Source organism: Sciurus vulgaris, assembly GCF_902686455.1.
Source record: "Sciurus vulgaris genome assembly, chromosome: 12".
In the NCBI taxonomy this organism is placed as follows: Eukaryota; Metazoa; Chordata; class Mammalia; order Rodentia; family Sciuridae; genus Sciurus; species Sciurus vulgaris.
In genome coordinates, this window is record NC_136473.1 from 64,772,488 (window position 1) to 64,785,935 (window position 13,448).

A 13,448-nucleotide genomic window follows, 5' to 3' on the forward strand; every position below is an offset into this window, starting at 1 on the left:
GTCTATGGCACTTCAGAGGCAATACTGGGCATTGCCCAGTCCTTGCAAAGGGACAGTCAGTGGTGAAAAGGTCATTGACCCTTTGTTATGAGTGGGGTAATTTTCAACCATAATTTGAAAACTCACAGTACTATATGCATTTTTGTTTGGTGCATAAATTTTCAGCTCATAAATTTTTTTGTTCAGGATTAAAATTAAGGTTTGGTGATATATAAAACATGAAAAACCTCGCTGGTCAAAATAGAATAGATATGGAATAGTCTTTTAAAGCAAATTTATCCCCTGTAGAATAAATCTAATACAAAAATTTTCTGAGCCATCTAAAGATAAAAGTAGCCTTACAGATAAAGTAGGGTGATTCATAGGAATTAATAACTTTATTATGCAAGACTGTGACATTACAGGGGCTCAATAGGAAGAAGGAATGAATAAACACTAGGGGACCAGCTGGTTTCATAAATTTTTTAAAAAAAATTTTAAACATTATCTTATATTTTCCTATGAAAAGATCCAAGTTAGTTAATACAAAACTATTAAGTTTTGTACTCATCCTTCTAAAGGGAAAGATCAAAATATATGACTGTCTTAGCATGCTATAATGTGCGGCACCTTATTTTTTTCAGCGAAGTGGAAATATAGAGATAAAGGAAAGGAAGAAATGCAATTTGCTGTTGGTTGGAGTGGTTCTTTAAATGTTGAAGAAGGGTAGGTGTCAGTTAATTTTATTTTCTCTGTGTGTTAATGTGTATATGAAATCTTTTGACTTATAACCGAATCTGTTAAGTGTCATCATTTGAAATGTTTAGAAAATGTATATATATGTCAACTTTAGAGGTTGTGGAGAATGATTTAGTCAGCAAATTTTAATTGTACTCATGTGATTTTTGTTTTGTTTTGTTTTTAAATCTGGTTTAAAGAAGATGACAGTTTGGAAACAATCCCATAAAATCTTTTTTACATTTTGTCTTTTCCCCCTTCTCTTCATTGCTTGTTTTATTCATCTAGAAAGCCAAGGCAGGCATTGTCCTCTGTTTTACTAGTATTAAGCTTGTATTGAAGGACACTGTGCTACATTAAATCTTAAAACTCACAAGTTAGGATATTTAAGTTTCCTGCTGACCCACTAAACCCTTTAAAACCATGATCTCTGAGTAATTACATTATGGGGCTGCTAGTCTGGAACTTTTAGCCAGGAACTATTTTCAGTTAAACTTTTATGACTGAAAACTGATCAGAGTAGATGAGATCCTTCAGACTGAATTCAGCTGAAAGATACCAAGTGCAAGGACGTAGCACACTTGCATGAAGTGGCATATTACAGATACTCAATGAAGTGTTTTCTATTATCAAAATAAATGATGCTAATTCTCTTTTCATCTAAGCATTTAAAAGACATTCAATTTGTCACAAACGCAAAGCAAAACTGGTGATGGTCACAAGGTTTGACAGGTATAAACAAAAATCAGTAAGAGTTGTTTTGATTTCAAGGTTTAGTCTCTGAGTACTTGACAATATTTCAAGTCCATATATTAGGAAAAAAAGTCTTTTTGAGGAACATTAACCTTAATATGTGCTTAGAAATAGGCTACGAGTGACAGTTTCTGCAAAATAAAAAAGGAAAAACCAGCTAGTTGAAATACTGTGTCTCAGATATATTCTCTAGAAATGCAATTTGCATGTAGTGTGACTGGCAGTTCCTCCTACCCTGAGCCCAGCCGGCCTCATCTCAAACAAGGATGTAGGTTGAAATTCTTAGTTAATATGAAAGGAGAAGGGAATGGTAGGATGTTCCTGCCAGATAATCATTTGAGCTCTTCTAGGTTTTGTATAAAATCTTTTTTGTAAGTAAATTTCTTTCTTTCATGGTTTCATGACAATACAGAGCAAAAAATTATTATCGAAGTTATTATTATTGAAGTTATTTTTTTAACTTCAAATGAACACAACTGTACATTTTTTTGTGAATGAACTTAGTGATGGAGTTCTGTTGAATTTTTATTTGTGCATCAACTAAAACTGGTCCACAAGGGTCATTTTCCACTTATTACTCTTTACCATCAAACTTGAGAGAAATAAAAATAATTGATATGTTAATTGGATAAGCATCTGATTTTGATTTTGTTTTTGTTTTCAGGGAATGTGTAACCAGTGCTCTTTGTATCCCACTAGCAAGCCAAAAGAGGTACAAATAAATAAGAGTTGTCTGTTTTCTTTACTTTGGTGCATAAGATATTAAGGTCATAAGTTTTATTCGTAACAGGAGTTCCACTGGGCGACCTGACTGGACCTGCATCGTGGTGGGTTTTACTTCAGGTTATGTCCGCTTCTACACTGAGGTGAGTTGAATTTTTAGCAGGTAGAAAAGAATGCAATACCTCTTTATGCATCCCCATTTACAAATTTGTGACTTCATTACCTGTTGCTTAGAAATATATAATTGATGCTTTATGGGGATGAGGCAAGGATAGGAAATAGGGCCTTCCTATGAATGATATACAGAAGAAAAGCCATAGTCTTCTAGACAGAGAGTACCTGAAATCCATGGAAAACTGGGGAAACCTTTTCAGGTATATTGGTGAGTAAACAGCACCCTTCTCTGTGCTTCCTCCTAGAATGGTGTACTTTTGCTTGCACAGCTGTTGAATGAAGATCCAGTGCTTCAGCTTAAATGCAGAACTTATGAAATCCCCCGACATCCTGGTGTGACTGAGCAGGTAATAGAAAAGATGATGTTCAAACTGACCTAACTCTGAGGCAGTTTCTTCCCACCTTTTTTCATGGAAATTTAAAGATGTGTTGTCTTGTGATATAGTTAGCTTTGCTTTCATAGTCTAGAGAGAAAAATCTATTTGTAGCTGTGTACACAGAATTCTAATCTTGCTGTTTTTTTTTTTAAGGAAATATTACGTTTCACTTTATAGTAAAGTAAAATACTTTACTTAGAATCCAAGAAAAGTTTCTCATTTTTAGAATTTAATAATGACTTAAAGCAAAAATGAGTTATATGACCTATGTCTTTTTTATTTTGATTTAGGTGTCAAAAATTACCCATAGTAAAAGAAAAGTTCAGGTCTTAGTAGTACTGCTGCTTTGTAGTTAAGTACCTTTTTAGCAAGGGTTGTTAAGTTTTTGTTTATAGTGGAAAATTTTTTCTATTTATTGGAAGTTTTGCCTGAGAAAACAATACTATTCAGTGTGAGGCTTTTCTATTTATTGGAAGTTTTGCCTGAGAAAACAGTACTATTCAGTGTGAGGCTTTCACTGCTTCTTAGATCCCTTGTAAGATCTTAGTTGTCTCACAGTCAAAACTGTAGAACCACTTAAGCCAATGTACTTTTATTTGGTTTGCAGTATCAGTACTCAAAAGTATGTAGCATGCCTTCCTTTTTTGTACTACTTGGCTTCCAAAAGATTTCAAGTGAACAAATTGTATGTACGCAAATTACATGCTAGAAAGATGGGAGCCATAGAAGAGACTTCATCTTTTAAGAGAGTCTAGATTAATATGTATTAATACCTATGAATGGATTAGTAATATAAAGACACACCTAATTAATTGCTGATTTATATGGACAGAATAAATTCTGTACAAGTTTTGATGTGGGCAGGGCTCAGTTAGGACTAGGACAATAAGAGAAAATGTCTGTGAGGAGGTGAGATTTGAATTAAGCTTTGAAAAGTGGCATAGACTTTAATTTGGAATGGAAATAGCAGTGTCTAGGGCAGTATGTCAGGTAATCAAGAGAAAAATGAAGGAAAATTCAAATGAAAAGCCATGTACACCACAATAAAGAAATTATGATAGGAAATAATGAGAAACTGCCTCTGGACTAAAGAGCATGGCTAAATTTTGCATAAATTTGAAAGTTAAGTAAAAATCAGAATTGATCCAGTTGAGAGAAGCCCCTAAAGATTTATGAAAAGGAAATGATGTAATTAAAAAACTATCAAAGGACACTTTCTTTAAGATGATTTGGAATTGTGAGAGACTGGAATTGGGAAGCCTAGGTTATCTCATTTTTTTTTTTTTTAGGTTATCTATAATAGATGAGGAAGGATTCATACAAAAATCATTTTGAAGGAACAAGGGACAAGACTTGGTTGTTGTCTAAAAGTAGAGAGTAGAGATCATGATTCTGAGGAGTGCCATTGACAAAGAGAAGACGTTTTCTGACATCAAGGTCGTTAACTGTGATCTGGAGCATGTTAAATTTGAGGCAATGATTGGAAACAAAATGAAGACACCAGTATCATGTAATGACGCAAAGCTAGTATGTAGGCACAGAGATTTGATTGGAAGTGATGGCTGAAGTCAGGGATTATTTGTTCTTTCAAGTAAAGGATATAGGAAAATAAAAGTATAGTCTGAAGACTAAAGTCTAGTAACATTTATCATGAGGAGATAGAAATGAAACTATTGGGGCTGCAGTTGTAGTGGTAGTGTACTCACCTAGCATGCATGAGTCCCTGGGTTCAGTCTTTAGCACCACATAAAAATAAAGGTATTGTGCCCACCTACAACTAAATATATATATATATAAAATATATTTAAAAGAAAGAAATGAAACTATTGACAGCAACAAAGAAAGGGCATTTGGAAATCTGAGATAATGATTTATAAAGGTATCTTTTAAGAACTGTTTTCCAAAAAAAAAAAAAAAAAAAGAACTGTTTTCCATTTTTCTACAAAGTCATTGTATAGTGAAGGTCCTTTAAATGCTATGATATTCATTTTTGCAGCTGATGAAAATGTAACATTTAAATTCTTGTTATTAACTATACAAACCAAGAAAATCATCTTTTAGCTGAAAAATAATTTTTTTGAACATGGAGAAGGAAGTCTTTGTTGTCACTCTGTATGGTACATAAGCATCTCTGAATCTGACACATCAATTTCTATGTGTTTATCAAAAGCTTGCTATTTGCTTCCTCACAGTATACTTCCATATCTATCAGAGATCCTAGGAGCAGATTTCTAACTCAGTTCTGGGGGCAAGAAATGCAGTGGAGGGGCAACAGTGAGTCATCGTAGGGGAAGATTCCAAGAGAGAAGGTCAGCTTCTAGAATAGCAGTATGCTGCTAATGTGAAAAGAAAAAGATGAAAGAATGTTTATTTCAGTGATGTTTATAGTAATGAAAATGCATTAATTCAACCACAAATGTTTGCCTATTGCTTATTATGTGCCCAGTCTAGTTGAACTCAGTGAGGATTCTTTGGTGAGCCATACACACAACCTTGTTCTTTTCATGGCACTTAACGTATGGGGATGGTGGAGGGAATACCACAGTAAACAAGTAGAAATATCAAGGTGACTCCAGTCTCTGATAGGTGCTATGAAAGAAGTCATCATGTTGATGAGATAGTAATGTGTCAAGAGAATGGGGATGCTGTTTGAGAGGCTTGGGAGCAGCCTTGAGCTTCTAACCTGAGACCTGAATGATTGGAAGAATTAGGCTGGCAAAGAGCTGGGAGAAGAAGATCCAGCCACAGGTACAGGACTGAGGTGATAATGACCTTCCTATTCAAGGAGCAAAGGCAGAGATGTGAGCTAACATTAGAGGCATGTGCCAGAAGATATTATAGGCTCAGGTAAAGTGCAGAAGGAAGCCTTTGGAGAGTTTTCATTAGGAGAGTGGTTTGATCTGCTATGTCTTATGAAGATGATGCTGACTGTGTGGCATGTGAATTGCAGAGAGTAAGAGTGGAAGCAGGATGCCAAACTGAATGTCCATTCATAAGGAAGGATCGGTTAAGTAAATTTGGGTACATAGCTAGGTGTAATGGCATGCACCTGTAGTTCCAGCTACTTAGGAGGCTGAGGCAGGAGGATTGCTTGAGCTTAGGAGTTTGAGGCCAGTATACTCACCATAGTGACAACCCATCTCAAAAAAAAAAAAAAAAAAAAGCATAAAATGGAAAACTGTAGAGCCATGGAAAAAAGTGATTACATGATTTGTTTACTTATTAAAAGGGAAAAATAGGATTGACATAGTTAATTATCTGTTATAGAAGACTATGTGGTAGCCAGGAATGGTGGCACACTCCTGTAATCCCAGTAACTGGGGAGGCTGAGGCAGAAAGATCACAATTTCAAAGCTAGCCTCGGCAACTTAGCGAGGTGATAAGCATCTCAGTGAAACCTTGTCTCTAAATAAAATATAAAAAAGGACTGGGGAGGTGTCTCAGTGGTTAAGCAATCCTGGGTTCAATCCCTGGTACCAAAAAAATGGTGGGAGGCTGAGATGTGTCTCAGTGGTTAAGTGCCCCTGGGTTCAATCCCGAGTACAAAAAAATAAAAAATAAAGATTGTGCAGTATAGTTTCATGCAAATGTGTGTGAATATATTTGAGAATGTACATTAGGACATGTTTGGGATTTTAGGTGGGTTTTCTTCTTTCTGTATTGCCCGTATCTATATAGTGATTATATTTAATTTTTATAAAATTGAAAACAGTTTTTGTTACTCTTAGCATCTGTCCTGAGACCATGTTCCACAGCATACAAAAGCTCATGTTTGAGAGGAATTTTAAGTCTTGGAAATTAATTTTTCATTTATTTTTACTCTTCCTGTACCTTATATTGCTTTGTGTGTTGGGTAGTTGACTGATTAGTCAAAGTGATTGCTTTATATTATTTATGACATTCAGGTTTTAACTAGACATGTTTATTTTCCCTATCTCTTTCAGAAAAGTTACTATTTTCTTTTTATTTCTAAAATAGAATGAAGAGTTGAGTATCTTATATCCAGCTGCCATTGTAACTATTGATGGATTTAGCCTTTTTCAGTCTCTTCGTGCTTGTCGAAACCAGGTAGCAAAAGGTAATTTTTCATAAGAAATATTTAACTAATGTGATTTTGTTTTATTTAATGTGAGTTACCTACAGAATTAGCATGTCTTCTAAATTAAAACAAAGTTCAGATCTTGATTTAAGGAAAAACCTGCTTCTGTAGTTATGGGAGTGCATTGATGGGTAGAGAGCTTAAGAAGATGAAGTCAAGGTGAACAGTGCTCTTTGGAGGTTGCCAGTGGAGAGGGGCCAGCACAGGAACAGTAGGCTTTCTTCACTGACCTCGCAACATATCTTAGGAGACATTTGCCTTGTATTACAATCAACATTGGTTGAGGAGTTTGGTTGCCTCTGGCAAATTTATCACTAGGTCAGCAACTTTAGGGACAAAACACTATAATCCTATGATTCTACATTATTTCCTTCCTTTCTGAGGACATAGTGTGTACAGGAGACCCTTTCCCCACAGAAGGCAGGGCCCAGCAAAGTCAGCATCAGCCTCTTTTTGCTAACTTGAAACACAAATGGAAAAAAGCAAGGGACCTAAATATATATATATGAATATGTAGGGGATGAAAACTGCACAAATAATCAAAAATTCTTACTTTTTCTTGCTATAGTTTACATTATAGTGCTATATTAACTTAGGAAGAGGATCTTGTATCTCATTATTATACCATTGATTGTAAGGTGCACTGTTACTTTACCTCCAGGAAGAAAAATGCTGCTAATGAAAGATATCTCTCTCAATTTTAGGGATGTTAAAATAAAAGGAAGAAAAGTCTTAAATTCAGTGAAAATACCATTAGTAGAGCCTGCTTAACCTTTCTTAGAGATTGGATAGAAGAGCTTTAGTGGCTCTTATTGTAACTCCTAAATAATTTAAATAACTCCCTAAAAACAGTTTCACTAGAATATGTTTGCTACTTCATAAAAATCGTTTCTATATCCAGACTGAAAGAGGCAAAATAATTTCTCATAGGCAAAAAATGTACTATCTTATATTGCAATAGAAAATTTTTCTCTCTTTTAGCAGGTTGTGATTGGCAAATTTCTCAAGTATTGGTTTTGTGGTTCTTTTTAATAATGCATACATTTTTATTGAGTCAGAATATTTTTAAATTTTTATACCTATTTTCATAACCTATAGCATTTTTAAATTTAATCCACCATAATCTTCATTATTTTGAGAGCATTTAAAATGTCATCATTAGTATGTATGGTCAAAGAGTCTAGCAATTTTCTGTAGGTAAGAATTCTATTAATTAAAAAAAAATCTATTAATAAACTAGAAGCTGGGCATGATGGTACATGTTATAATCCCAGCTCTGTGGGAGTCTGAGATAGAAGGATTACAAGTTCAAGGCTGGTCTGAACAACTTAATGAGACCCTGTCTCAAAAAAGAAAACTTAAAAAAGGGGCTGAGCATGTAGCAGAGCAGTTGCTTAGCATGCACAAGGCCCTGGATTCACTACCCAATACTGCCTAAAAAATGAAATAAACTAGAAATAGACAGTTATGTTATAATTGGTATTATCAGCCATTGAATTTTTTACCATTTTTGAATTTTTGTTAATTGTATATAAGATTGTAAAGTTATTTCACTTTCTAGAAAGTAAGGAATTAAGCCATTTTTTGCCCTATTATTGTACATTGCTCTAGAAAGAATTCTGATTATTTAGTCACAGATTGTTGTGGCATTTATTTCAGGATTTAGGAAAATTACCTTTTGTAACCCTTGCTATCAAATCTGCAGTGTTCAGAGGATTATATTTTCCTTTTGTTGAAGTGTGCTTTTCTTCACTTTCCAGAATAAACAGCCAGAATTCAGCAGCATTCTGATCTGTAATATTTACTGGGACTTTGTGCATGAACTTATGGCATAGTTTGTTAATTGTTGCTATTCCCTTCATTACTCATTAGGTAGAAGGACTGAGGTTAAAGATTGGCATTTCGTTATTTTTTTTGGCAATGCTTTTGCTGTTAACATATCTGTCAAGTCTGGTCTTATTTACCTAGACAGAAACCATGCTGTATGTGAGCTCTGCCAAGTATATCCGGTTTTTAGTTTTTAAATGAATAGAACACAACATGCTGTTCCCAAATTTCCCCCTTTCTCAAATGAGAATAATTGCTTACTTGGCATGAAGTGCAGCATGAATTCACCTTGATTTTTAGTAGTCTTCTAGGATTTTTAATCATCTTCTCTATTTACTTAGATATTCCAAAATCATCTATGACAGCCAACTTAGTCTTTCAAGTGTTTGTATTTTTATATGTGATGTTATGGTGAGACTAAATCTCACTTTATGCCATTTCATTACTTTGTTTCATTATTAGTGTAAATTTTAGAATAACAAATTATTGTATATTTAATGATTTTTGTTAAAACTTCATTTTATCCATTATAATTGTTTGAATTGTCTAATTTTTATTTCTGACAGCTGCAGCATCAGGCAATGAGAACATACAACCGCCACCATTAGCTTATAAGAAGTGGGGTCTACAAGACATTGATACTATTATTGATCATGCTAGTATTGGTAAGCATTACTAGTTCCAATTATTTTGGAATTTACTTGTTATACTTTTTGATTAAAGTATTTTATTTCTTAGAAATGGATGTTTGTACTTCTTGAAAAAATGCATGCCTTTAAGGGGACATTTGTGAAAATTAGTTCAGATTCCAATTATAGTCTTTAAGAAACAGTAGCAGTTTTTAAAAAGATGTAATTATGCCCTTAGTGGCAGTCTTAAGTCAATCACTATTTGCATGATTTTTCAATAGTTTTGAGCCGTATAATGACTATATAAATCAGTTTTTAAAAAATGTAACCCTTAAACAACCATGTAAAATGTGAATAATAGCCCAAAAGAAAGTACAAAGAAATTATGAGTGGTGTTTTAGTGAGCTTTTTCACTGCTGTGACTAAAGGACACAACCAGCACAATTGTAGAGGAGGAAAAGTTTATTTAGGGGCTCATGGTTTCAGAGTTCTCAATTCATACACAGCAGACTCCATTCTTTGGGGCTTAAGGTGAGCCTGAACATCATGGAGGCAGAGTGTGGCAGAGGGAAGCAGCTAACATAACGATCAGGAAGCAGAAAGAGACTCCAATTGCCAAATACAAATATGTACCCCAAACCCACACCTCCAGTGCCCACCTCATCCAGCCACATTCCACCTGCTTCAAGTTACCACTCAGTTACTATCTCATCAGGGGATTAATTCACTGATTGGGTAAGGCTTCACAACCCAATCATTTCCTCACTGAACTGAACCGTCTCTCATTGTCTCAAATGTGAGCTTTTGGGGGACACCTCACATCCAAGCCATAACAAGTGATATCATACTGAAATCATGGATAATTTCCATGTAGAAGCGTTAATGTGATTTTTGTTAGAAAAGTTATTTTGACCAGTGATGTGTATCTGCATGCGTCACACATATAGGGTAGTGATGAATAATTATGTGACCTTGGACAGGTTACTGAGGATATTTAAGCCCCAGTTTGCCCATTTGTAAAAAGGTGGTGATAATGGGATGTACTTCATGGAGTTTTATGCAGGCTCAATGAGGTAATGCATTGAAAACACCAAGTTCTAATACCTAGCACTGAGTAAAAGTTAATCCAGGTTATGAAAGTGACAGTCATTTTGGAAATGGCCATGATGACATGCTGGATGTTGTTGTATCTTTGCTTATCTATTTTTTTGTTTATTCTCTTCACAGAACATTGTTCAAATGCTAATCTTGACAGTTAAAGACCACTATCATTTTAGCTCTTAAATTAGAAAAATATAGGTAAAAGCAGATTTCTTTTTGCAACCAGTATTTGAGGGCTTATTGTGTTAGGAATCAAGAATATGGATATGAAAAGTCCAGGATCTTTGCTGTCTGGAAGCATAAACTTAGTTGGAAGAAACATATGAGAATAGCTGCTATATTACAACACAATGCTTACTATAATAGACAAGAGGACCAACTATAGTGGGAGCAGAGGACAAAACCACTAGTATTGTGGGAATCAGGGAATAGAACTTGACTTTAATCTGAGATTGAAAGAATGAGTAGGACTCAACCAAGAAAGCAAGCCCCAAGGAGGCATTTTAGCCAAATGCACATAGGTAGAGGGGATCAGAGTGCATAGTGTGCTGGGGAAACAATGAGAGCCTAGGATAACTAGCCAGAGGTAAGCCAGATATGTAGAGAGGAGTCAGATTTTGAAGGGCATAATATACTATGCAGAGAAATATGTAAATTTTTTCATTTAGAGCTTTTTCCTAGCCACATTGAGAGCTATCAAAGAATTCTGAGCAAAAGAATATCATCATCACATTTGCCCATTAGAGAAATCACATTGGTGGCAGTTTAGAGGCTGCAATGGAGGGGTCAGACTAGTTAAGAAATTGAAAAGTAATGGGTTTCAGAATTAAGACAGTAAAAATGGGGGTGAAGAAAAAGGAAGTGCTATTTAAAAATATATATATTTTTCTTTCCATATCGTATGTGCTTGTTGAAAATTCATACATAAAAAGAAAACTCCTTAAATCCTACTATCTAGAGATACTTAACATTGGCATTTTGATAATCATCCTTATAGATTTTCTTGTGTGTGCATATGTGTTTGTGTGTAGGCTCAGAATTGGTTTCGTTTGTTATTTCCACAATCGCACAGTGCTGGGGACTCGAACCCGGGCCTCCAGCATGGGAGTCAGGCACTCTACGTGATGGGCTATATCGCCAGCACTGTGTTTGTGTGTAAATACATGTGTAATATGCATGTGGTCATATGCGGAGATATGTTTTCATAAATAGGATTACATCATACCAACTATATTATAAACCTTTTCTGATTAATGCATCATGAAGGATCTTTCACATCAGTTTTACTAAGTATACATCTTATCAGCTAGAATCCTAATAGAAAACAAATGACACACTTGAAATAATATAATTGAAAGAAAGTTTATTTACAGAGAAAGGAGGAATAGAGAGATGTGTTATAGAACCACAAGGAATAGTTCAGTATCACAGAGCATTTTAGCAGCCAAGCTGTTAACCACTGGTATGCCTAAAGGGAAAAGAGAAGGAAGCAGTTTCAGAACATGGAGAAAGTGGTGGAAATCAGGATGATTTTTGCTCAAGAGTCACAGCCACTTTTCAGGGAGGGAGCCAGGGAAATGGATTTCCTGACTTCCTTCTCCTTTCTCTCTTTAATCTCCTAATGGGGCTTCCCATTGTCTGAATTAAATTGGAAGTCAGTGTTATTTATACAAACTAGCCCCTAGGGAAGGAAGAGAGAGAGCAGGGGAAAAGGAAGGAGGTTGAATCTAGAGAGGCTAACAAAAGGTATCTGACATACAGGTCCTCTTATTCTACTTGCTGCACAGTTCTTGTATGGAATAATCTGTAATAAATACCTTATGGGTAAACATTTCAGTGTGTCTTTACCCTTTGCTAACATAAAAATTCTAATATAAAAATTCCAAAGTGTTGAGTTCAGTTCAGGGTATCTTCCCTGTTCTGTTAATTAAGCTTTGGAACATCGAAACTGGCTAGGGGAAATGATTGGATAGAAAATGTTATTCTATTCATTTATCCCCAGCCTACAAATGGAAGAACAAAAGATGCAGTAAATTTTATGTATGTCTTTATGTAAAGGTCTAATTAAGTTGTTCAAGAAATAAATATTGGTTATTCCTGAGGGACTAACATGTGTAGTAGAAACAAAAGATGGACTGGCACCGGCCCTGATGAAGCTTAAAATCTGGTGATGGTGAGATAAACCATAAACAGTTAAACTAAATGAGTACAGTGTCGTCACATGATAGTAAGCATGATGAAGAAAATAAGCAAGTTATGATAGTAAAGAAAGAGTCCTTTAGGTAGACTGGCGAGGAAAGGCCTCTCCAGGAAAGACAGGCAGGCTGAGACTTGAAGGGTGAGAAGGAGTCAGCTGTGGGAAGAGGAGGAAGCTGGAATACAGGCCTGGGGCCCTTGAAGATCTCATAGTATTGAAGAAACACAAGGGAGGTCAGTGGAACTTGACTACTAAGAGTGAGGGGGAACAAGAGAAGTTTGGGCTAGAGATGTCAGATCTCATAGAGATAAGGAGGTCGGATTTTATCCTAAATGCAGTGGGTAACACTGATGAACTCTAAGTAGGTGTTTATATTTTAAAATATCCCTTTGGGTGCTATTTAGCGAGCAGACAGGAGAAGAAAACAGGGAGGCCAGTTAAGAGTATTGCAGTAATTCAGTCAAGAGAACATGAACCTTTAGGGTGGAGGCAGAAGAAGCGGAGAGAGGTAGAGAGATATGGAATATATTTTCATTTGTTAAGATATAAGCTTGAGAAATAAGAGAAAGGGAAAAAAATAAGAGAAAGGGAAAAAAATCAAATCCTTAAGTTGCTTAAGTTTGAGCAACTTAAGGATTGCTCAGACAATGGGTGGATGATGAGACTCTTCAGTGAAATGAGAAAAAGGAGGAGGAAGAGACTTATGTTGGACCAATCAGGTTATTTTCTTTTATAGTTGACTTCTCACACTATACATTCAATACAGGTATCAAGTAGACAAACAGGATGAGATTCTGAGGTTCAGGGAGGAAGTTGGGATTGTAGATATAAATTGGCGGGTGGATTGGTTA

The 13,448-nt window shown here is 35.4% G+C and overlaps 1 protein-coding gene across 2 annotated transcripts in view; it reads left to right on the plus strand.

Annotated features, from left to right (window-relative positions):
- RAB3GAP2 (RAB3 GTPase activating non-catalytic protein subunit 2) overlaps positions 1–13,448 on the plus strand; it is a 94,324-nt gene that overhangs the window by 37,314 nt on the left and 43,562 nt on the right. For both annotated transcript variants that reach the window (XM_079107450.1, XM_079107449.1), the window contains exons 4-9: positions 624–705; positions 2,135–2,182; positions 2,261–2,336; positions 2,613–2,714; positions 6,723–6,822; positions 9,237–9,335. In XM_079107450.1, the coding sequence (XP_078963576.1) occupies positions 624–705; positions 2,135–2,182; positions 2,261–2,336; positions 2,613–2,714; positions 6,723–6,822; positions 9,237–9,335 (507 nt within the window). The remainder of the gene's footprint in view (positions 1–623; positions 706–2,134; positions 2,183–2,260; positions 2,337–2,612; positions 2,715–6,722; positions 6,823–9,236; positions 9,336–13,448) is intronic.